This window comes from Seriola lalandi, unplaced genomic scaffold, assembly GCF_002814215.2.
Source record: "Seriola lalandi dorsalis isolate HSWRI2012SDOR001 ecotype SW California unplaced genomic scaffold, Sedor1 jcf7180002054353, whole genome shotgun sequence".
Classification (NCBI taxonomy): Eukaryota; Metazoa; Chordata; class Actinopteri; order Carangiformes; family Carangidae; genus Seriola; species Seriola lalandi.
In genome coordinates, this window is record NW_019524906.1 from 751,724 (window position 1) to 777,640 (window position 25,917).

The 25,917-nt window shown below is 39.4% G+C and overlaps 2 protein-coding genes across 3 annotated transcripts; both read left to right on the forward strand.

The window, feature by feature from the left end:
• The first annotated feature begins 6,797 nt into the window (after positions 1-6,797).
• On the forward strand, positions 6,798-15,891 carry plin3 (perilipin 3). 2 transcript variants are annotated; one of them, XM_023408084.2, is made up of 8 exons: positions 6,798-6,933; positions 10,524-10,613; positions 10,864-11,059; positions 11,387-11,469; positions 12,004-12,235; positions 14,039-14,379; positions 14,587-14,805; positions 15,151-15,891. In XM_023408084.2, exons 2-8 carry the CDS (start codon positions 10,545-10,547, stop codon positions 15,289-15,291), a joined length of 1,281 nt encoding a protein of 426 aa, XP_023263852.1. In that variant the 5' UTR covers positions 6,798-6,933; positions 10,524-10,544; the 3' UTR covers positions 15,292-15,891. The 2 variants fall into 2 exon arrangements, with proteins under 2 accessions (XP_023263852.1, XP_023263853.1); XM_023408085.2 differs by having other exon boundaries at positions 14,590-14,805.
• A 63-nt stretch (positions 15,892-15,954) lies between these two features.
• Positions 15,955-25,361, forward strand: LOC111656384 (AN1-type zinc finger protein 5). Its single transcript, XM_023408086.2, has 6 exons — positions 15,955-16,093; positions 17,280-17,479; positions 17,865-17,976; positions 19,730-19,857; positions 20,185-20,292; positions 21,693-25,361. The coding sequence occupies exons 2-6, from the start codon at positions 17,320-17,322 to the stop codon at positions 21,839-21,841; spliced, it is 657 nt and encodes a 218-aa protein (XP_023263854.1). The 5' UTR covers positions 15,955-16,093; positions 17,280-17,319; the 3' UTR covers positions 21,842-25,361.
• The last annotated feature ends 556 nt before the right edge of the window (positions 25,362-25,917 follow it).

Genomic DNA, 25,917 nt, shown 5'->3' on the forward strand with positions numbered 1-25,917 from the left:
CTACATGGTTGTAGTGCTACTTTTTCTAAATACATGTTCTAACCACTTCCCAGAATAGGAGTCATTTAGGGAAACCCTGCAAGTGAACACAGGATAGATGCAAGGAGGGAGGGAAGACTTCCACAATGACTCTCGGTATACATACTGTAGCTACTGCTGACAGTACTCTATTCTAATATTAAACAGTTCTCCAAAAGTTTTTTTAAATCCCCAGATTAGTTTATTATTCTGTTTCCAGCTACTTTGCATACAAATGATTTAGGACGCAAAAAACTTTGAGCCATGTTCAACAAAAGAACTTACACCATTTCGTCTCCTGTCAAAGTTTGTGTGCTGACAATAAATAAATAAATAAATATTCATTTTTTTCATCCGTTTCCTTTCATCCCACTCGATGTGTCAGAGCAGGCAGACAGTAGACCTGAGCCAGATAAAAAGGAGAAGAGCTGCCATGAGAAAGCGAGGAAGCTTAGCAAAAAAAACTACAACCTTTGATGGGGAATGCACTTTTTAATCTCTCTAAAACATGAGGAAAAGGGGAAGGGCAGCACAACCATCCTCCTCCCTGAGGTACAGTCAGAAGGCAGGAGAGGATAATAGTGAATGTGTCTCTGTGTTAGTCGCAGTAAGATGCCAAAGTTAGATGAAGCTTTTGTCTGCTAAATTCCATTTCACCAGAAATATGAATGCAAAATAAAGATTCCTCAGTCTCCAATGTGACCATTTTCTATCTCACCAATGTAATCACATGGTTCACCAAACTGCGAACAAAGAAACATAGATGGCATGCAGGGTTCATGTGATCAGACCCAGTGACTTCACAGGCTCAGCAGTCATACTGAGACTACTCGACTAATGGAGCTTAGCCAGTTCATAAACAGTTGTGCGACCATTCTCTCATAAAAAAAAACGACACCATACTCTGTTTGTGCAAGTTGCATTTTATGACCCATCTTTACGTTTTGTTGTTAAGCAACCCTTTAGTGGTCGTGTCGTCGGAATCAATCAGCAAATTCCCCAAACATGTTTACATTCAAATGACCGTGCCCTCTAGTGGCCGTAGTAATTATGACAGGAGCAAAGGAGGATGTCAAGTGTCAAAGGCCATAGGCAGGGGGTTGTCATTTCGTAGTTTATCGTTCATTAAATGACTACATTCTTTATCTAAAAATGTTCACATTAAAAGATGTATGTTTACATTAACAATCATGTTTAATCTGACACAGTCCAATGCAAAACTGAAAGAAAATACAGTTTATTAGTATCGTGGAGAAGGAAAATTTCATTATTTGAATTGGTTGACTTATTTATGTTGTGTTTTCTATTTTCATTTTATTGGCTTTGACTTATGAAATGTTGATTATAAATAAAGATGATTAGATTAAGAATGGGCTCTGTGTGATAATGTTATCAAAATACTGTCAACTGCCATGTCAAGAGTGATTATGGCTAGCACAGTGACAATCTGTATCAAATGAAAATACAGAAAATGACCTTGATAGTGACGGTCCCTGGTGTGAGACTCTGCTCCAGTATTCATACAAAACATCAAGGCAGTGAGCTAAATTCTGAATTGTTCCCCTTCTCAGCGTGATATGAAAACAGTAAAGAAAAAAGGTTTGAATAACACAGCTTTGTTTGGCTGTGAATGAGCGCAACAAAAAGTATGCTTTCATAAATCATGAATGCTTGTTCATCTCCTGTATGTGAAACAAGCAAACTCAATTTTATATTTACTCATGTTTATATAACTTTTTCAATTTTTCAGTTTGTGCACAGATCTTATATTCATTTATTCATAAAAGCATTTGCTTGTTCTCTCGCACTTGCAGCTGAGTCTAAAGATGACATTGTAATTAATACTCTAAAGTAAATTTAAGTGCTGATTACTTTTAAGATTGAAATATTCTAAATATGGAATAATTTAGAGTCAGTGTGTAAACAGACTTGATCAGCTTGTTGTAAATTAGTTGAGACCAATCTGGCAGACTTTATTATTACTGTGTGGTACTGCGGAGGCAGCCATCAATCTGTCATTATGAATGCGGTGCAGAGATGACAAGGTAGAGGAAATGAGATGGGATATGGAGTGAGAAGAGAAGGCAGAAAGAGGAGAGAGGGCATGCACACTTTGCTATGAAGAGATTTGAAGAAAATGGTATTGGAAAAAAATTGTGGAAAACTATAAAAGAAGTAAAAAATATACTGAAAGGGATCGGGATCAATAGTAAAACATGCTGAGATATCTTTTATACTCAGAGAGCAGAGATGAATAAAGCAAAGCTTGGGGAATCGATGTATGATGAAAAAGCATGCACTTTTCCTCACCTCTCCAAGTCACAACAGATAGGCTTTTTGTTTGGAGAGGGGTCACTAATGTGCCATCGCTGTCAAAACTCATACAATCAAAACCCTAAAGAACCATAAATATTTCAGGGCCAGTCGACTCTTTCCATGTTTCCTGTCCACCTCCGCTGTGGCAGCTGACCCGTTGTCACGGCTCTAGGGTGAAATATCTCTCCAAACTAAACAGGAGAGACCTAGAGAAATAGAAAGGCAGCTGCTGGGATTCAAAAAGCAACAGAAAGTCACAAAGCACAGTGTGAAGAAATTGTGCATTCTCTGTGGAAGCAAAGTTGAGGCTACCTGTTGGTCCATGGCAAGACATAGATCTGTTATTAGTTGCTTTTCATTTTGTATATGGCGTGCAGTGACCTGGCATTTCCCATGTTCTCTGACTGTCGCTACAAATCTTTTAGATTATGTGTTTTTAAAGTCTGCTAGAGGTTCCCCACAAATCACTTTTCTAATATCCTTTAAGCCGAAGGCACAACAGTCATAAAACGTCTGTAGCCAGTTAAGTTTTCCTCACAGGGCAGTTTTACTCAAAAGATTAAAGACCGTTACGCTCGCAAAAAGTTTAATGCATGAAGTTAATGACCTTTATGAGGTTTCATTTTGAGCCTCCACTTTATATATGGACAGACTTTTTTTCAATGTTTAACTCTGATGCATGATGTCTGGACAGATAAACCTGTAGACCTAAAACTACAGTATAGTGTCCAATATTATCAGACTCAAGGTCATGAAAAGATATTTATTAGTTGAAAAAGACTGTAACGTGATTTGTCAAAAAAAAAAAAAAAAGGACTAGAACGTCTAAAAGCAAGGGTTTGACATTTTGAGAGACCTGAGATCTGATGTTTGTCTGGTATACATGAAGCTATTGCCAGCAGTTGGTTAGATTAGCTTAGCACAATGACTGGAAACAGGGGGAAACGGCATGCCTGGCTCTGTCCAAAAAAAATCAAACTACCAGCACCTCCAAAGCTCACTAATTAACACATTATATCTACACCTGCACAGAGAGAGAGGAAAAAACATTTGTTTTACAGGGGATTAGGTGCCACTGATTCTCAACAGGAGGCAGCGAAGAAATACTTCCGCATGAAACAAATGAGATATAATGTGTCAATCAGTGAGCTTTCGAGGTGCTGGTAGGTGGATTTTGTTACATTTGACCCCTGTTTTGAGTCTTTGCTAAACTAAACTAAGCAAACCAGCTGCTGTAAAGATGTGTGAGTTGTATCAATCTTCTCATCTAACTCAGTAAAAAAAAAAAAAAAAAAGAATGTCAGACTACTGCTTCAAACCAGCCTCATTTCAGTTCCAGATCATGATATTCTGATCAATACATTGGTGTCAGAAGGATTAATAATGAATACTGTGCTTACCAATATGTGACAAAGGTCAGTCACCTGTCTCTTTATTAGTTCAACATGACAGAGTAGTTCTCTCACACAACTTGTACATCACCCTGGCCTCGGTTATGCCTTATTAATATGCTATTGGAAAGGATATAGTGGGGGCGAAGGTTCATATCCAGTTTCAACCTGGAGATGATTTGTCGCTGTGTTGTATGTTACTGATACCTTGTGTTGCAGGCCTCCGGAAATTTGTTGCAGGATGTTGGAAATAAGATTCCCATCAATGGTGCGGTGCAGATGAAACCAAGCAGATCTAGTCAGCTATTAATGGATGGAGGATAATTTCTACAGTTTCGAGGCCGCTGACAATGAAGAGCAGAAGGTGAACCAGGAGGGAAAATGAAAACTTTTGTGATGTAATCTGTTCACAGTACCTGAGAGCCTTGATTTAGTAGTAAAGATGAAACAGAACAAATGTTTTTCATTATAGTATGCTTGTACTGCTCCGTTCATTGCTTAGCAAAGACCTTGTCTTTGCAAAAGTGCTCTTTGATGATGATGGATATCTTATTGAAATTATTAATCTTCCACAGAAAATGCTTCAAAGACCCAAAACACACCTGGGGTTTGAACATCTTAAATCTTTAATGGTGATCCTTTCAGCATCTTTGTTGTCTGAGCTGGTTGTGGGTTTTGATGATTTGTTTGTTTTTTGTTGATGGGGGTATGAACAGTTTCAGTGGCTATTATACTGAATGTATGCAAATCCGTGTGCTTCTGTGTCTAGCATACTAAATTTACTTTTTCTTTTTTTATTTATTATGGTGCCATTGTTGCAATGTATTAAAGCAATATCTTCCTTTTCTATTATGCCCATATGATTTGAAAGTACGCATTTGATTTATTATGAAAAAAGCTTAAATGTCTTAAGATAATTCTATATAAATAAGATTCATGCGTTCTGCTCTCATATCCATGAAAATATGGTCAAATTGCCAATTTATTGCTCTTATCATGAAAGGTATGTCTTCAGGCAAGAGAAAGAAAGAGAGAGGGGGAGTGGGCGAGAGTGATCATTTTACTCTGAGGGATGAGTGATTTTCCTGTTATCTACTAATCTTCAATTACTCAATATCCAGAACAATTTAGGCCTCAATAACTGATCCATTGAAGCAGAGTTAAGAGTTAAGCAGGAACAGATGAGAGCCTTCAGGGCACAGGTTACTAACTCTTCTGCAGAAGACTGTGGTGGAACTGCTGTGCATGGATGTGTGTGTTTTAATTAAAGGCACACAATGCAGAAACTAAAATTGCACTGACGTTCATAAACATATCTAACAATAAGAGGGAAAGCAGCCATACAACCGTGGTCAAGACAACACGCCCATGTTTACCACCTCATGCTATTTTCTCTCTCTTTAACCAGGTTTCTCCTTTGCCAGTGCAGCCTGGATTTTAAACTTGACCAAAACAAAGCTACTAAAGGTTCTATTCAATGAATCTGTGATAGCAACATTAGAGGTAATCTGTTTTCTTTCTCTGGAGCCTGGTGCAAGCGCTTAGGAAAATACAAAGGGACACATAATGAAAACTGTAATGGCTTGAATAATGAAAATCCTCCCCAAATGAAAAGGGAGAGTTAATAGAGTTCTGGTGATGATGATACACAGCATCTAGCTGGGGAAGTCACTGTATTGGTTTTACAAGTACACAGTATTATGTGAATTCCACATCAAGAAGAACAGTTATGTGGAAGTCACATCCCAGACTATGTAATAAGTACATTAGGTGAATGCAACTATTGTCACAGTCTGTTCTCCTTTACCATCCATGCCCCATTTTTCCTGGAGATATTAAAATATTAAAATATCAAATATTAATATTTAATACAAAAGACTCTCTGCTCTGAAGTTGTAGTGCATCTGCAGTAAAAAGATCTTAAGGATGTAAATGTGAATGAGCTCTGCGTGGGTGAGGCCATAGAAAAAAAAAAAGTTGACTTAATGGGTAAAGACTGCCCTCTCAGGGTTTACAATGTCAATTGCACTTAACATGGTCGTCTGACTTTCCACACGACTCAGGCTGCTGGGTGTATAAACAATACAGAGTAGGGAAATGGCCACATTGCCATTCAGGATCTGATTCCCCACTAGGTAATTAGTTGTTTTTTATGCTCACTTGATGAATGGTTTGTAACCCAATTTAATGTAGTTGAAAGCAAATATAAGGACATTTTAAGTGCTTCTTAATGTATCTGTCAACAGAACCTCTTCAATGAGGCATCCATTATAAGTGCATAAGCAGTTACCAAATGATCAATAACTCAGTACAATATAGCTGTATAAACAAATCCTTACAGTGTGCTATAAGACATGTTAATCAGTTGTGTTAACCATATGTAGAAATCATTCACAAGTGGGTGTGAAACTGCTGTAGAACAGAAATTAACTTAAAACTAATTCTTGACTTTTGCAGTCACAGCTTACTAGATTTCTTTTGGAGCTTTCTTGTGGCTTTCATCAGCAGAAGAGGTTTTCATATCATCATGGAGACTGAAGGAGACATGGTATATGTGAGTAAATAAATGCTATAAGTGGCATAAAATACTTTTTCCAGATCACAAATGAAATTCAACCATCCTTATATACAATCTATGAATGTATGGCATTATGAACTAGAAGGGCACAGAGCAGGCCAATGTCAAACAACACACCAGACTTCACAGATAAAAAAAATCAAATTCATAGTAAATTATCGGGATTTTCCCCATAATTTAATGAGTTCTTCCCAGGCCCAGACCCCATCCCTCCACCAAGTTCGGTGCAAATCGGTTCAGTAACATGGTCGTAATCCTGCTGACAAATTAACAGACAGGGTGAAAACATGACCTTCGCAAGTTTACACAAACAGGTGAGTGAGTAGAGCAGTCACTGTCAAAACATGTGTAAATGTGACTTCACTTATATTTTCATGCGAATTTTTTTTTACATTTATTTGAATCAGGTGGGACAGCTGTAGCCTACAATGACTGTCGCTCCTATGCTGTGATTTAATTGGTTTAAAGTAAAAGACAATCCCACACACCCCGCCTCACCGCCCAGCCTGTGATGCAGCTCTACAGTGTGGTAGGAAGAGAAAGGGGCTTAGTTAGAGGCTGGACGGGTTCATTGACCAGCGTTTCACTGCAGGTCACGGCAGGACACAGGAGCAACAGGCTGTCAGTGAGGTCAGTGGCCGATTTGACAGCTCGTTTGTGTTTTTTAACCAGTCCTCCATTAGTTCAAGTTAGCTAATCGAGCTAAGTAACCTGCTCTAACTAACTAACGTTACTTCCCTTTGAAGGCTGAAGAAACTTACTTTTCTTGTGACTGCCGAAGAGTGTTGCGTCTGGTCTGACCAGAAGTTGTGATAAATCAGGAGGAAACGATGAAAAGAGTTTGTTATTTGCTGAGGGAACGTTGTTCCTCCTCTGGGGTAAAGTTCATCAACCATAAACTGGAAGAAGTGACAGCTGCCGTGTAGGTATTAACGTTATATAGTGCGCCCTCTACAGAGTCAAAACGCAGCTAAAATGGGATTTCTGTGGGCTGGTGAAAATCGTCCTCTGAGAACAGGGTTATCACATTTGAACTCAGCCATGTACAAAGAAGGCTGTTGCAGTTATTTCCTATTTTTGCTCCACGTTGGATTGATTCTTCAGAAACTGGACAATCTCTCAGTGACTGCCAATGCAGAGCATTTTGTATTAGGTGTCATATTGTGTTAAGGCAGTGACTCCCAGCCCTTTCAGTTTTAAAAATGAAGCAATCTCCTGTGTCGACATGAGCTGTGAGCACCTCAACCAGTGAGTGACTTCTGTCCTCTCAGATTGTTTCATTTGAGGCCTGAAGAAATAAAGTATCCAGTGTTTCACAGGGGGGAAAAAAAAATTGGAGCCATAAGTTCCTTATCCTTTTATCTCAGGCCCCCTTGGAGGATCCTGACCTGATCTCACTGATACAGCTCTACACTATTTTAGATTAAACTGAAATATAACTAAGACACTAATTTTGAAGAACCCAGCCCTTCTCCCTTCTTTGGTTAATTTACTCTTTACTCGTTATGTCCACGTTAGCGCCATGGATAGCTGTTTCCTCTTTAACCCACTAACTAGTCGTGATCTCTTTTATTTGTTTCACCTCCTACGTTGTCCCTTATGACAAATGTCTCAATAGTTTCCTGGAGGTGTACCAGCTTGTCCATTAATATCAAAGGTCACAGTGTTTCAGCTCCAACAGGAGTTTAGGAGCTTTCCCTTTTCTGAAAGAGGATGATGTGGCTCAAAAGTTTGAGGATATGTCAAAAAATCTTATAGCGAAACAGGAAGAAGCCAAATAGACTTTTTATGAGTGTACCATGCCTCTGAATACTATCTCGGGTTCATGTCACACTTGATATCAGTGAGGATAGTGTCAGACTTTGCTTTGTGATAAAGCTAGTGAAGATCCCATCAACTGCCTCTCAGAGAAAAGAAAAAAAACATGTTGCTCAACAAAGCTGTTGCAATAAAATGCAATTTGCAATCACACAGAGCCATGAGAATTCATCTGGAACTGGAGAGGTCAAGAAAACATCAGAGAGAGTACTTTATTCACTATGACAATTAAAACAATATGTTAAATAAATATATATGAAGGTCATCCATGGTTTGGAACCTGAGTACAGTTTGTTAGATATGAGGCTTGCTTCTCCGTCAGCACGTCTGGCTGTCAGGTGGACATGTAGTCTAATTTACCTGAGCATTTAATACAGGCTGGCAGCGGGATGTAACTGGCTGAATGCAGTCCTCGTGCTACTGCTGTGCGTTTCTCCTCCAGTATGATCCCCGGGGTCATGTCCTTCATTGACTCATCAGCCCTATACATCAGGTCAAGCATGTCAAACGCTTGTTAACAGTGTTGTAGTAAAGACAGGTGGATTGGAGAGCACCTCTGTTTCTCTGTGCCATCTGGTGGAACACAGACAGATGCTGTCCACATGTTGGGAGCTCCAGAAGGAGAAGGGAAAGATCTTGCCGGAGCGGGGGGGGGGGGCCTTCCTTTCTGCTAATGTGCCTCTCCCCCCCCCCCCCCCCTTTTCTACTTGCATCTGATTAATCTGTCAATTGTTTTCCAGATTGATAGTAACATTGGGATTTAGTATGATTAAGTATGAGTTTTTTATTTGTGAGGTATTGTATTTAATTCACTGTAAAACAAACATTCCCATCTGCTTGTTTTCTCCATACATAGAGTCTCACTTGATGATCATAAGCACTGTATCAATGTCATGATTTATTATAACTGAAACTGAAACTTTAACCTTTAAAGTCATCTAAGAAAAAGTGCCCTTACATCACTGATTCCAACTTATCAAATGTGAATATTTGATGGTCCTCGGTGACAGCAAATTGAATATTTTTGTTGGTTGTTTGTTGTCACTTTTTATTACATGTTATAGTCTAAATGTTTAATTGATCAGTCAAGAAAATAATCTACAGGGTGACCAATGACAAAAATAAAAGTTACATGCAGTCTTACATTCCACACACTTTACCCTGATAGAAGATTTTATCCACAGTATCCCAGTCCTAGATGAGACAAGTCAGATTGGTGGTGGGGGAACAGTAAGATTCCTGTCATTCCTTGTGTGCGAAGTCGAGCCTATGCTCATTTGAAAATGGCATACAAGATCTGCTCATGACTTCAAGAAGAATAGAAACTGGATGTGTAATTGGAGAATTGACAGAATAAGTTATGGATGAATTTTACCGTTTTCTGTGGCCCAGAGAAGTATGACATTGAGTTTTAATTTAAGGCAATACTTCATTGTATTAGTGTAGTAGGGTAATTTTTATTTAAAGCAGTATTTCAGATGAGTAATTCTTTTGGCCTAGTTTTCATTTAAAGCAATATTTTACACTGGTAGAAGTGGAGTATTACTTAATATTTTACTTAGCAGTTTCACTTGATAAATAAATGATGAATGATATCCAGAGGTTCATTCTTCCTGCCTACCTTCATGTGAGCTTGTGAACAATCAATCTCCAGCGGGTTTACAGTTCTCACCATTACTCACTGCTTTTCTGTGACTCTGAACTATAATTTAAAATTAGACCATTTTGTGTATCCCCAGAATTCTTTCTATGATTTATCATTTCAGTATTCATTACATGTTCTACTCATTCTTACAGAGATATTAATATGAAAGCAAAGATCACCTTGCGGTGCCATTGCTCTTTAAAGGTGGTGAAATAGGCCTGGGCTGATTTCTGTTTCACTCTTGTACAGTATCAAACTTCACATGTGCTTTTCCTACACCTTGATCTACAAAACATTGGCCATTTATCCCTCTTTTCATGAACAAATCCTAGATTTTGACTTAATTATTTCAGGATGAGATATAGTTTTAAACATGCAAAGATACAGCTGTGGAAAGCAACAAGAAAAATCACAATTCAGAATGTACCATTATCCAATTTTTGACTTTAAACTTTGACATACAGACTTGAATTGTTTGCTTGGCTGCACCATTTTATTTTTTTAAGTGCAGTTTCTTCCTCGTTGCATCACAGTGTTGACAAATTAATTTAACACGGCTCAGTCGCCTCTCTGCCCATATTACACTGTCTTACAAGACAGCGATTCTATTTCCAAATTCATGAGGCACCAGTTCTCTGCAAGATAAAATATATCAGCCACTTAAGCAAAGAATATCACAGAAGAAGATGTATTTCATCATGCATACCAAGCAAAGTGAGGTGAATCTCTGTTTCTGGCACTCTATATTCCATGTCAGAGATTGAATCCAGCAGTCACAATGGCAGACAGTGGGAAGACTAATGAGAGTGGGACTGCAGCAGCAGAAGCAGCTAATGGATACCAGCAGGTGAGAAGCACTTTGACCCAAAATGACACCTATTACAAAACAGGCATATTACGAACTCATTTGACGGTTAGAATTTTCCCATTTTGATATGCTACTGTGGGGAATCAATTATTATCCCTAGCAGAACACTTAAACTCTGTACTGAAGCTTTATTCTATAGAGGGAGGATTGTATATGACAATTTTCATGTCTTTTCAATGACAGTATAATGGTTCTTTTGCTTTTGTTTTTTGGTTTGTTTTTTTCCTAGAATGTTGTTTCCCGAGTGAGCAACTTGCCCCTGGTCAGTTCAGCTTGTGAGGTGGTTTCCAGCGCCTACAGTAGCACCAAAGACAATGTGCCCTTGCTGAAGGGAGTGATGGATGTAGCAGAAAGTGGGGCCCGAACTCTGGGAACAGCTGCCACCACCGGGTCCAAGCCTCTTTTGGACATTATAGAACCACAGCGTACGTTCTTCTCCCTGTGAAGAATATGATGTAATATATGTGCAATGACAGCATTGAAATGCATTATAAAGGACTGTCAGGTCCACTTGTTACCTCTGGGCTAGAATACACCATAAGAATAAAAATAAGTTGTTTCTTCTGAGAACAGAATTTGTAGATTCTTTACTCAAGGTTTCACAGAAGTCATTAAAACCCTTTCAGTTGCTACTGCACAGTAAACATGAAACTGTTTTGTTATTTGGTGTATCACTCCTCTCTGATGCATTTAGGAGAGGATTCTTGTTACATTTATTTATTTCTAAGAAAATAGTTGTGTGCTTCTTTCAGTCTCCACAGTAAATCAGTATGCATTGAAAGGACTTGAAAAGATGGAAGAGAAGCTGCCCATTCTTCACCAACCAGCAGACAAGGTCAGACACATTTAAGACCCTCTTTTACATATTCTCCTCTCCTTTTTACTGTGTATTTAGATTGATTCATTATACTGTTAACCACTATCACACTAGGCCTTTTTTAGGTACCTTGACACTTAAAAAACACATTCTCATCATCAACAAGCCTTCTTAATCAGTCCAGAAGATGTTTTACACTCCAGGTAACCATAGCAACAATGTTTGCACTTTACAATATGTGAACAGTTACTGTTACCCCTTAGTAAAAATAATCTAGCCACAGGTTAAACTGCCTACAAACAAACATTGAAAATAACAGATGATTTGACCACAGTCTCTCTTTTTTCCTTTGATACAGTGTATGGCCAGGGTATAAGTAGATAATGCATACTGCTGCACCTTGCATTATCATGTAATCTGTTAGCTGCTACTTGTAGACCAAATTATCCCAAATGTTACATCTGTGGATACAATAGAGCTATGTAGAAAATACATAATAGCACCACCATTAGTCTCCAGTCACGTCACATAATCTGCTCTTTTGTTTCTCAGGTGGTGTCGGACACAGTCGGTATGGTATACCAGTCGGTGGCAGGCGCCAAAGATGCTGTGGTGGGGGCTGTGATGGGTGGTGTCGAGCTGACCCGGGCAGCAGTCAGCGGAGGTATCAGCACCGTCATGGGCACCAGGATGGGCCAGATGGTCAGCAGTGGGATGGGCCTGGCCCTCAGCCGATCCGAGGACTGGGTCGACCAGAACCTACCAGTCACTGAGAGGGAGCTGGGTCAGTAGCTGTCCTAAATGTGGAAAACATAATCAGTCCATTAAAACCAGGGGAGGTGATAAACCCATATGTCTCCTGCTGAAGTATAGACAGGTGTGTTTTGACAGTTGGATCAAATGAAGCTGAAACAAGGCTGCAGTTGGAATTTATAGATTACAAGTGACAAGTGGCCAGTTTTTCAAGTTTTTATCACAGATGATTGTAGACAAACAAATGATCATAAGTTAATAATTAAAAGCATAGAGCTGTTTCACTTCTATGCTCCATAAATAATTCTGATATAAACAAACGTTTTAATAGTAACAAAGCACTTTCAAGTTAGATTTAGTCTTTATATAATGTTACTCCTTGAATTTCCAGATCTATCAATCAAAGTGGAAGTGATTCCTACCAGACTGCACCTTTTAATTTTTACCTTCGTAAGTGTCACTCTGTCCTTTTTCCTTAAGTTGCAATTCAAGAGCTGCTAAACTGCCTTTTATACATTATAGAGTGTATTGATCCAAACTGTAACTGGCAAACTGCGGTTTACTTAAACTTGATTTATTCCATAATAGATATATATAAATGATGGCATTAGTGCTATTTGCCATTATAGTTGTTCCGATACTGATACAAGTATCAGAAATCCCTCCAATACTGCCTAAACTATAGTATCAGGTATCAGCAAGTACACAAGTCCATGCACCAATCTGGTACCACGTAATTCATTAACACATTTAAATACAAGGTTAGTAGTATACAGCTGTTTTTTGATTTACTTTTTTTAAAATGCAATGGTATCAGCTCAGTACTCTGCTATCGGAATTTCTCTATTTTCCTTTTGCTATGCAAGTCAGTACTGTGTCTTTGCTTCATTGATCTTCGGATCAAACAGCAAATTTAATGAGACTGTCCAAATAAATTATCACTATAAAGGCAAGACAAGGTGATGTGGCAAGATGGTGGTGGTCATGATAAAAGTCTTCAATTGTACCACAGTGGCTGGATCTGAACACATCAATAGTCGGTGCTATTCATAGAGAGGGAGGCAGGACATTCCAATGAACTTCCCTTCTGTTAACTTGGCGCGTGAAGCACCTACAGTTTCCAACGCTCACAGCTTTGACACCTGCTACTGTGATGTCATGTTATGATGACAGCCGGCCATACTCCAGTATAGCAGCCACCATCCTGTTTTCTGATTTAGGGATATGAAAAGGATTCAACTGCAACAGTAATCGATGGCAGCAGCAAAGCACCATAATGGTAGTACTCGGGGGATTTTGGATTTGTTCAGTGGTTACTGTGGCAAAGGCCAACAGACGCACCAAAGTAGCTTTTAACACAGGCATAGGGAGACAGTGTTACTCTACAACCCTCTTAGCTTCCACAAACTGATGACTGGAGGGAGTGAAGTGACTCAACTCTTCTTGTCTCTCTTGAGCAGATGTGCTTTAACCCTGTCAGAGTCAAGTAGCCTTGGAACAGATGCACCAGCTGTCACAGAGGGAGGGAACCAATTGAGCTTCCATCCATCAGTCAAAACATGCCCACTTCCCCATGCCACACTGAATGTACATATACTGAAATTCTTCAGTGTATTCCTTCACATAACAGTTAAAACTAAAAAACAAAAGGAGCTCTCATGAATGGCTGATGTATTGTTTCTCTTTTAAGAATTGGCAAACATAACATACACCAGTATACTCACACCTGTGTTGTCACAGATAAATATTTAAAGCCATATATAAAATTCTATATACCTTGCTACATAAAACATTTCTCTTGAATACATATGAGATTAACAGTTTTCTCTTTCAGCTGCTGTAGCTGAACCTGCCACCGGTGAGGTGACTACCACATCAGACAGCCCCAGCTACTTTGTCCGCTTGGGGAAACTTTCTGCCAAGGTACAGGAGCGAGCCCTACAGCAGTCCCTGGTCCGTGCACGGAATGCCAAGGATGCCACCTATGCTGCAGTGGCTCAGATTACCAGTACTCTGGACCTGCTAGAGAGTGCCCGTACCAGCCTGGGTACCGCCAGTAACCAGATAGGAGGAGCCTCAGAGCAGCTGCTGCAGCGCTGGACAGAGTGGAAGCAGAAGCAGGCTGTAGCTGGACAGACTGAGTCAGACCCAGATGGGACCAAAGATGAATCTGAGGTCAGGGCGGGAGTAATTGGGAATTGAGCAAATGGTGTCTAACTGGAGTATTAGTGCATTTCAGAGCATTTATAGTACATTTACTGTACATTTGCACCATGTATACGCTATACTACTTGAACAAAAGAAAAAACCTTCCAAATTTCTCTGAGAGGGACAGAAACAAAACAAAAGAGTTCCTATCTCATTTCCATTCTCTACCCACAGCAGCTGGAATGGCGGACCCTCGCCATGGTGCGTGGTCTGAGTGAGCAGCTGAAGTCAGCGTGCTCCAATGTGGTTTCAAGTGCTCAGGGTTTGCCTGGTGCAGTCCAGGACCAGCTAACCAGTGCAAGGCGATCAGCTGAAGAACTGCACTCCTCTCTGGGGAGCGCCAGCACTCTCACTCCCCTCCTTCTGGAGCGGAGCCGTTACCACCTGACCCAGGTACTAATTGCACTACACTGTCTTGAGCAGTTTTATTTTGCTGCATCAGCTTAGTTAAATATACTTTAGCGCCATTTTACATCTTAACACAAATTGAATTGGTTCTTAGATAATACCCGGGTCTTACTGAACAGGTAATAAACAGGAAACTCCTAGATACATTACAAAAACGCTGAAACTAGGACAGTCAGCCTTTAGTATTTAGTTATGTACACAACTATAACCTAATTATTTCCCATCTACAATAAAGCTTAGCATACTTTTGAGGTCAAATATTTGTTTTGATTAAGTGTATGGTTAAGAAACTGTGTTGAAAGTAACACTCGTATGTGCTTGTCCCCCCAGGTTCAACAGTCTCTGGATGGTGTCATGGAGTATCTACTGAACAACACACCACTCAACTGGCTGGTTGGACCCTTTGCCCCTCAGATCACTGAAAAGCCAGAGAGAGATGTGGCGATGGAGCAGGATGGCCCAAACAACTAGACTTCAAGACTTAGTTGTGATTCTCCATAAGTTGATAATCAATGTGGTGACACAAGGCTGAAGTTCACTGTAGGTGGACCATTTTAAAATGCATTTACATGTGCTTGCTTTAATCAAAGAGGCCTTAAATTCATTTAATCAATGTTGCCTTCATGATTCACTAAATTTGAACTTACTAGTTAATGACACTACATTTGTGATGAAAAAGTTGGAATTTAATTCCAACTGAGAGATCTGACCTGTGGCCTTAGAGAATTTATACATCTCTGCACTCTATTATTTATGCTGGAAAAGATGAAAGTATTTTTACATGTGTTGAAGATAAAAATTAGTCTGTTCCCATACTGCTGTTTGAAAGACTTTTGTTAGTGTTTAAAAATAATTCGAAAGTATTCCCAGAACTAAGCCAATTTTTTATTGCCAAGGCCATTTCAGGGGTTCCGAGGTTCCCCTTAATATAGGACACGCATCTTTGCGCATTTCATTTGTTTTTAGATCTACAGTTTTAATTTCAATATTTTGTGTCTTTACCTTGATGTGTTTATGGAAGCAGCTAATGAACTGTCAATGAACTGATATGTCAATAAATTCTCGACATGTTGTGGTGTTTTTTATGTGTGTTTGTGTGTGTGTTGGGGGTGGACTTGTTACTGTCTGACTCGATGCTGGGATGACGTCATGGTCGTTGTTTCGAATGTCGGGAGGTAGCGCTGGGTAGGAGGCCGCGCTCTCTGCTGGGGACACAACTTGTACAAATCTGAAGCCCAGGGTCGTCGACAGCCCCCGGTACCTTGAATTTCAGGTACTGTCTTCTTCCTAGACCGCTAAGGGAGACTGCCGCCGTGTGTAACCGATTTTAAAAACAGCCAGGACACTGTCGGGAAGCGCACTGTTTTTGGGCTGCCTGATTATGCTAGCAGTTCTGCTAACGTTAGCCTGCGAACACCAGCGTTTATTCGATTTAAAACACAAGATTTGTTTACACTTTGTTGCTAAGGATGCCTTTCTTTTTTATTTTCTTGATTTTCATCATGATGGAAGGCTACCAAGCGAGTTTTGTCTTTCTTTTTGCATTGGTATGCAGTGTCAGACAAACAAAACGTCCAGCGAGGCTGTTTGCTAATGTTACAGTATTTGCTTTGAGCTATGCAAGCATAGGACGCCAATTGTTTTCTGCTGCGGACAAACTCAGACTAGGGACAGTTGTTTAGCTAGATTGTAAGCAACGTAGTGTTGGCGTGAGGCAAGTCATTTGTTAATTTGAGGGCATCGTTTAAGTTTTGAGGTGGTTTTGTGTAGACATATCTTTAGCTTTTGTTCCTGTTTTGTTAACTTTGTCCTGACCAAAGCATCTTGCTTTGCGGCGGAAGAAAGCATAAAGCAGCTGAGCTAGCTTATGTTTTCGCACCCTGTAACTTGTTTTTCTACAGTGATATTGTGAACAACACCACTAACCTTTAGTTTTCATTGCTGTGCACAGCTCTACATCTATTTATTTGTGACAAATCCATAACTTGATACTTTGAAAACTCCTGGCGCATTTCCCGAATGCTGCAGGAGGAGCATTACAATATTATGTGACACGTTTTATTTTGTATTTATTTGATGTTATGTTTTGCCGTTTATGTCAAATATTGCTTTTGTCCTCTTTATTAATTTGGAAACATAAGTTGGACTGTATTTTCACTTAAGGGTGATTATGGCCATTTCTGCTTTAGTGGCAAGGGCTGACTTTGTCATTCTGTTGTTCGTTTGGACTTAATATTTGTTAATGTAATAAAAGTTATGAACCTACTTGACAAACTTTCATTATAGCTACAATTAGTTGGCCATAACCCTTAGCTCACAAAGAAACTCACATTTTTGCTCTAGTTCTACTCTCATGCTCCAATGCCAGTCTCCAAGCTCTTTTAGCTAATAATGCATAAAAATGTAACCACATAGGGACTGCTAATCATTTTGACTAACTTCTGCCACCCCATTTTCAGGAATATCCTCTCCCATCCCCCTTACCCCCTCTGTCAGAGCATGGCTCAGGAGACCAATCAGACGCAGGTGCCAATGCTTTGCACTATGGGATGCGGTTTCTATGGTAACCCCCGCACCAACGGCATGTGCTCGGTCTGCTACAAGGAACACCTGCAGAGACAACAGGGAGGGGGGCGATCCAGCCCCCCGGGAGAGAAAGGTAGGAAGATAGGAGAGACATGACCTACAAAAAGCAGGGGTAAGCTGGACATGGGTGTGAAAAGTGGAAAAGTCAAGAACTTGGAGGAGGGGGTTATTCAAAAACTATACAGGCATGGGGGTGCTTGAATTTGCTAAAAGGGGTTGGAGAACAGAGGTAGCAGTAGCTGCCTGCACTGTGGCATCAGAAAGCAAGAGAATGACATCTCCATCTGTTGTTTCACATTAACTCAAAACACCTCCGATCATGTTAGACAAACACAGGCAATGAGTGGAACATAATAAGATACTTTAAAATAAAAAAAGGAAATCTTGTCATATTGTTCAAGGCCAAAACAACAGGTTTTGTGCTGCTTGTGTTATCAGACTGTCTTTTCCCCACACAGCTGCTACATCACCAGCAGGATCGCCAGGATCAGCTGGGGTGACTGTGGAGAGCACAACCTCAGAGCCCAGTACAGAGGTGGCAGGAACCCCACCTGAGGAACAAACAACCAGGTATGTTGACTGACAGTTGGTGTAACTGCTCGGCCCTGTCGTGTTCTACAGTTTGCTGGAATACTAAATCATTGTGAATCAGTTTTAATTTTGATGTCCCTCAAAAAGTACAAAAAGTTAAATTGTAAATGCAGTTTTCAGTCAGTTTGAAATCTTTGTTAAGAAGCTGATCAAACTAAATAATGACATGAAAATAAGAAAACTTTGGCCCATCATCCTATACATGGTGTTTGTCAGTATATTGGACATTTGATTAAGTTGTTAAATAAATGACTGTTTAATTGACTAAATAATGAATAGATCAGTTCATCACAAGCTCCAGCACATTTTCTTCAGATATGTTCTCATTAGTCCCCTTCAATTAATTCTAGCACAACAGCTTGCCTCTGCAGCAGTCAGAGATGTTAAGGTACTGTGCATATTTACATCTCGTTTGTCAACCTACAACCGTATGGGATGTTACAATCATTTCACCACTCAAATATTTTTAGCTTAACCAGATGACTCTGATAAGAGGTCTTTGCCAGTTGATACAAAACTTTCAGCCAGTTTTGAGGAGTTGATACACAACAATGTGCTACACACATCACCAACTCAATTTTCTAGAGAAGCAAGGCCAGACCATATTTTATTGCATGTTTGTAATGCTAACTATAAGCTGAAATTTTGTTTGATGTCTTTGTCATTTAATTGTTTTTTCTGGATGTTAACAAATGCAGCAGTATATCATCTCCTTTGCTTAAAGTTTCCACTGAAAGAAAAAGCTGAAGAGTAATGCACTGTGTTTTTAAAAATTGCTTGAGGGCCTGTTCTGAAACCTGCTGCATAATGTTGAATAATCGTTGCTGGCCTAATTCATTTTTTTGTAATTAAGCATTTTGTTACTCCCCTTATATGGTTTGCTTTAGCTATGCCAATAAATAATTCTTTTTGAAATATAAAATAGATTTCCTTTGTAGCATCATGAAGAAAGTGTGATGGGTGAGACAAGTAAGTGAAGATGATTATGTCTTAGAGCTCTATTTCAATAGTTTAAGAAAATATTTTCGTATTATAAGATGCTGTTTGTCCTGGATTTTGTTATAGATGTAACTGTCAATTGCTGGAAATAAACCAAACAAATACAGACAATCGGGTTAGATCTTAAAGAATGAAAATCAGATAAAAGATTTGACAATTTAATATGCGCAGTAAATATACTGTAGTGTAGTAATAGACCCGTGTCTACATTACTGAGATTCTTGGAAAACACAGATTGCACACATTATAATGCACCCACTTGTAATGGGTTTATTCTTCCCAGAATGTCTACAAAGAAGTCCAAACAATCTTTTGTTCCCAGTGTGATAAAATTTCAGAGTGGATTTGCGCCCGATCTGTCTGCATAGTGTTGTCATGGATAGTTGTTTGCACTGTACGGTTTCTGTAGGCCCCGCATGTTTGTGGTGGCCTCTGTCTTGCCAGGTTGATTGTGATAGCTCATCAAAGTCATCTCTCAGAGTAGTTTATCGCGAGGGCGCCAGAAGAAGAGCCAAGACATTAGTAGTCAGTCACCAAACAAAATGATGGAATTTGTGATGGTAATTCATTCTGGAAGGCAACAAGAGCGTCTAAGTTGTCTGTGACGTTAAGAAGGGTCTCGCTAACATTTGCAGGCCAAAAAAAAAATTCCGATTTAGGGAAGAATTCCTGTATGGTCTTAAATTCATGTGATGGTTTTTTTGTTTTGTTTTGTTTTGTTTTGTGATGTCAGTCCTAGTTCTCCCAGCCCAGTAACTCAACAGATGACCGCTATGAGCATTTCCCAGGATTCAGGAGCTGTAGACTCGGATCGAGCGGAGGCTGAGGAGGGAGAAGAGGAGGGTACTTCCAACAGCACAGGTAAACATCACAGAAAATGGTGGTCCTTTCCAAGACTCCACAATGAAGCGTCACACGAACTGAGTAGTCGGCAATGGAGGGCACTTTTAATTCAGGAGAAGGGGTATCAGTAAACAGGTAAACAGTGGGATGAACTTGCTACCTTCTACCATTAGCAAGAAACATCCTTCATCGAGGATCCTGTATATCTCATTTCATGTTCAGCTGTAGACTTATGGTATGTGCCCTTTCCTCCTTGTTAATGTTAAACATACAATTATCCTGTCAAGGTGTTCCTTGACACAAATATGGATTCATTTTTGCTTGTTTGTTTGTTTTTCCCACCAGAGCCAGTGGGGGAAGCAGCACAAGCTTCATCTGATGGTGAACAAACCCCTGATAAAAACAAGAAAAAGAATCGCTGCTTTTCTTGCCGGAAGAAAGTGGGCCTTACTGGTAAGGAAGAAAGGGATTTTATGGCATGCACACACATACACACTGAACAGTGAGCTCTTCTTAGCTACTGGTATGGTTCAAAGGTTTATGAGTCATGAACCTCCCTTGCTGGGACTTTCCTCTTCTTACCTGACAGTCTGAACCTGTCAGAGTATGAAATTCAGAATAGTTTGCTTAACATACCAGTAATGTTGTTTGTGAAAAGTTCTTTTGTCTTATGATGCAATGTCCAAATGTTTATGTGGCACTGTGTGTCATGATTTGATAGACATTAACCATAGGCCATTTTTATTTCACAACACTGTCAAAGCTCTCGTTTGAATCTTAAGCAAGATAAAAATCTAATCCATAAACCAGTTTATGTCTTGCCTTGTCATGGCATAGTTTCTGTATCAATAAATGACAATTAGCGTCTGAGAAAGAGCTCTTTGATTAGTGGTTTAAAACATTGGGCCAGGCTTACTGATAATGCTCTTATGAAAAAAATTCTTAATGCATATCACAGTTGTTGTGGTTCCCAATGATCAACCAAAGGTACTTTGTTATTTCCCATATATATTCCTTCTCTGGCTCACGCCATTTGCCAAAACGATAAACAACTATTTGTACACATTTGATTTAATATTAAATTATTTTAATAATTGCACCATTTAGGAAAAGTCAATCAAAACGCTTTCGCTCTTTGATTTGCATCTAAATTTGACTTCCACATAGACATGGTCATAAAGTTTCGTCTACCTAAAAAGCATCTAAAAATGTGATCTTGTCAGACCTCTGCTGATTTGAAAGAGGTCATTAATACCTTTATTTCATTACACATACATTCCTTAAAATGCTTCCATTCATACCTTAGTAAAACCTCTCTCAGCTGTCTGCAAACTGAACGGCACAATGTTACTGCCATTCAAGCTTCCTGGCTTATTGATGCATTTAGAAGTAACTTAAGATCTATTGCTACTTTCGAAGGCTTAATGAGATCAAATGCCTGTAACCTACATATCCAAAACCTCACTACCAGCCAACAGTTTGTGTAATGCTTTTTCCACACCCAACCACTTTGGTGCAGAGAGCAACATACTGCAGGTTAGTGGTGCATTTCACAGTCCAAGGCATTTCACAGTGTACAGTGGCTTCCACTTTTTTGCCAAACAGAATTGCCTCACAGGAGCCTCCGGGAGCCTTTTTTAATGTCAAATAGTATGATTTGTATATGAGCCTGATAATGGCAGTACCCTCAGGGCATAGTCAAGCTCATGTCCAGTTTTACTCTGTTTAAGGAGTGTTTTGTTGTATAGAATTGCAGAAATATTCATATGGCCAGTTTAAACTCTAAATGTGTAATGATGTTTATAATGAAGATTCTGTGTTGGACTGAACCTGTTTACCTCTCTTTACTGAAGGTTTTGACTGTCGCTGCGGCAACCTGTTCTGTGCCATTCACCGTTATTCTGACAAACACGACTGTCCCTATGATTACCGGAGTGCAGCTGCAGCCCGCATTCGCAAGGAGAACCCCATCGTGGTGGCTGAGAAAATTCAGAAGTTATGAGGACTGAGTGCAAAAAAGAAAGTCTCACTGACTTTGTGAATTTGAACAATGGCAACTTGGATGAAAACACCTGATATCATGGCTTCATTTGTTCATGGTAGTCTAAGATGGGCGGGGTTGGGTGGTGAGGTCGCAGCCACTGTCCAGACGCTTCCCTTACTAGCATCTCCCTCTCTCTCCACTAGTGACTGCGGCTGAACCTGAGTGTTTCTGTGTGTGTGCGTGTGTGTTTGTTTGTATGAAAGTGTGTGTGCACATTTGCTTGAGAGTCTGGGAGAGAGCCGTAGGGGCTTGGTGGACATTAGTGTTGCTGTGGGGAGGGAAGGTATTTGATTTTACCCCTTTTTGTTTCTCAACTTGGGGGATCGTGTGGGTTTATTTTTATACAATCCCTGTGAGGTAGTTGAAATGAGACAGGGGTAAGCTGTTAAAGAATGTGTCGCAGCCTGGATAACGACACAGAGGTCAATTTAGAGGGTCTAGGAAAAAAAAAAAAAACGAACTGCGAGATTTCATGTATCAGCAAGACCTTTTAAGGGCTTTGGATTATAAATTTTTCTCCCAGACTGAAAATGATGTCAACTTCTTGTCAAATTGGCATTTTTTTTCCCCCACCTTCTCCAGCTTTTATTCTATGGGTCACCACACGTTGAACTCCCAAGTCTCAGCATTTTCCAGAAATGTTTCTCTTTGATATATTGACTTATCATACTGATATTGGGTGCATGAACAGTTATTGGAGGGGGAAGGTAGGGGAGGGCATGGGTAGGGGAAACTGAGAACCTTGACTTAACTGAGTGATTGAATTCTGTGTTTTGTTTTTATTTTGTTTTATTTTTTTTCTTTCTGTTTTAATGAGCGTATGACATCAGAAGATCTATATTAATATATTGTAGTTAGCTTGAATTGTGTGATTGCATTCTATTTATTTTTTATCGTTTGGTTGGTCTGTGCTGGAGGATTGGCAGCATGTGTCAGCAAATCATTAAGATTTGCACTTAACCTTTTCAATTATATTTAAGTAATTCCATCTTGATTATATAACCATTGAAGAAAAAATACACAAGCTCTGACATGATGGAGTAGAGTCCAGTTAAGCCGTTACAATTAAGGTTGTGCAGTAAAATGTCCATTCTTTTGGATTTAGAAACAAAGCACAACAAAGTGTGTCAGCTGCAGAGCACAAGATGATGTGCCATACCTACTCAGTTTTGTTCAGCATGTGGGTCATTTGCAGTTTATATTTGATCTGTATAGCAGGCTCGCTGAAGGAATTGCCTTCTTGTTTGGTTGAGGCAGCGTATTCTCCTTGAATGCCCTTTTCTGTTCGTTGGAGTCGGAGCGATCGCTCCGTGTTTCTCAAACCACCAGCAGACCACTGACACATGCTGAATGAAAACTGACCTGGGTCGCAGTTAACTCTACACATTGACACACCTGCTCAGCTAACGTAAAGATTGTCACGATGCTACAGAATTGCGTGCTGTGCTTTTACAATGTGCTAAGATTCAGATGAGTCCTTACTACGAAGACCGCTTCTAGCTAGCTTCTTCTAGGAAGATCAATCCTACATGCATGTGTGCAGACAAACATATAAGTTACTGTTTTGTAACTGACTGCACAGTTTGAAATGAAGCTGGAATGTTTAAAAAGCCACACAGCAGTAGCACAATGCATGGCTGGAACCTTAAGGTTCAAGCTAACAGGACTCTACAGTGTTTTTTTTTTCCAAATGTAAATACCATATGGCTCCTATTCATATAGTATAATCTTATTGTAGATTTTTGCCAGGTAACAAAGTTGGGGGACTAAGGTGAAGAATAGTACTATGTGTATAAAAGTGCTTTTCATAATTATCCAAAAAATGAAAGTGCCACAAATGGCACAGATTGTTCCCCCCCCCCCCATCTTGTTTGCTCCTTTTATATTTTATCGCCCTTGTCATGTCCAAAGTATGTTCAGTAACTGGCTCGACTATGAGTATCTCTTACAGGCCAAATGGCTACTTTTTTTATTAATACAATACTTTTCAGTTTGTTAACAAGCCCCTCTAAGCTTAATTAACCTTGCTGAATTACACAGTATTCCTGTCCATGCTTTTATCCTGTTACTGAAGTCTATTCATAGCGTAGCGGTATTACTGAAAATTATAAAGGCCTCTTGTGAAATGTAGAAGGGCAATTGAGGTTTCATCTTTTCATTATCAAAAGCTTTCCTTGTAAATGTTCCTTGATGGTGATCATCAAATATTTATGAAAGCTGTGGAAAAGTTGCAAGGAATTTTCAGAGAATGCATTTTTTAAAGAAGCTAGTGCAGACTGGGTTGGACATGAATGACCCTTTTCCTTGAATACACAGAATATCCTATTGGACCTAGCTGTGTTTGGCTTGGGCGCCTGTGATGGGAAAATTGGCCTTCACCAGAATTCACATTAAAGTCTTAGTAATGATGGACATGTCTAAATTACTTTGTGATTTAACATGCCAACATGGGGACTGTTTTCTTGGGATAAGTTGGTCATCTAAAACCCCCAACTGTGATTTAATTTCTTCCTACATCCCACCACTAGTGGGAGATTTAAATCCAGAAGGCGTTTTATGGGGATTCTTGTGTGATAATTATGTTCAAGGAGAATAATTGTCCATATTTAGGGGAACTTGTGGTTGGAGCAGCTCTGCAGTTATGTGTTCCCTACACTGTATCTTGTATATTCAGACTTGCCTGCTGGGTTGACAACCATAACACAATATTGTCGCCTACAGTTTCCTTTTCAGATTGATAGTCCCTTCAGAGAAAAAGCCCTTGACTTGGGATGATTGTTCAGCTATGTAAATCATGTGCATTTCATGGTTTACATTTGGTGTTTTCTCTTGACTGCTCATATCACATCCCTTTTTTTCTAAACAGACATGAGCAGTTTGAATGTAAACCACCATCATTCACACAATAAGCCGTAATGTCATTTATCAAACTACTCGGCCCTAATATTGATTATGTCAGAAGATGGAGGCCCAATTTTCTTACATGTTGTTTGGGACAGTTGGATAGCTGAAATTTGCTTTGACTGTTTGTGATGAAGGACTTGGCACCAGCATTTAGGGCAACTATACCTAAGTAATCTAGATATTATCATTACATGTATGTTTATCTTCCTTCTATTCTGTTGCTTTGATATTTTCATCTCTTCAATCCCATCTCTAGCAAAACCTTTCATAATCACTGTCTTCATCATGCAAGGGTTTTGATTGATAATAATGATAAACCTGCCAATTATGATGAGTGAGCTAACTGCAGAAGTAAAGACAAAAGATGATTATTCATTTTGTCTTTAGAGATGAGCTTGAGGGGCATGAAAGAAAATCTACAATGTTCACAGAGCTGTAGTTCTTGTCCCTTGGCACTCCAGTCCCCCAGAAACACCACCAGATATCTTTTTATTTTGTTTTTCTTTAAAGATTTAGGATTGTATGATGTGTAAGAGTAAGTATAAAACAATAAAATCACAAAGTTTATTTTAAATTACACTTGTCTTTTGTATTTATTTTTGCATTTTGGTGGATAAATATTCAAAGGCTGAAAGCCATCGTTTTCTAGTAGTTGTAGTTTTAAAAGTTGAGTTACAACAATTTGTGTATTCACTGGTGTACAGTTGCATGCACTCATGGTTTCTTTGCTGCCACAGACCAGTATGTCTGTATACTGTGGCCCCACTGCTTTGTACATGTATATTGTTCTCAGACTCAGCAAAACAGTGTAGACACAAATGGTACTACACAACAGCACATAATGTGCTTTAGTGTACGCTGTAACAGGAATTGTCATGATGGCCTCTTAACTGCACTGAATTAAACACACTTATTCTGTGTCATTTGAATAGCAGAATTATATCAGCGGGTTACCTTGATATCACAGTCACATCATACATTATTCTTCCATCATGAAAATTAAATCTATGAAAAAATCAATTGTATGTCTGTCTTACCCAAGAACATGGCAGCTTTGTCACACTGCACTTCATCAAAGACTCTTAAAAGTCTTTGGATATGGTGTACCAGTAAGAGTGGGAATCTTGGAC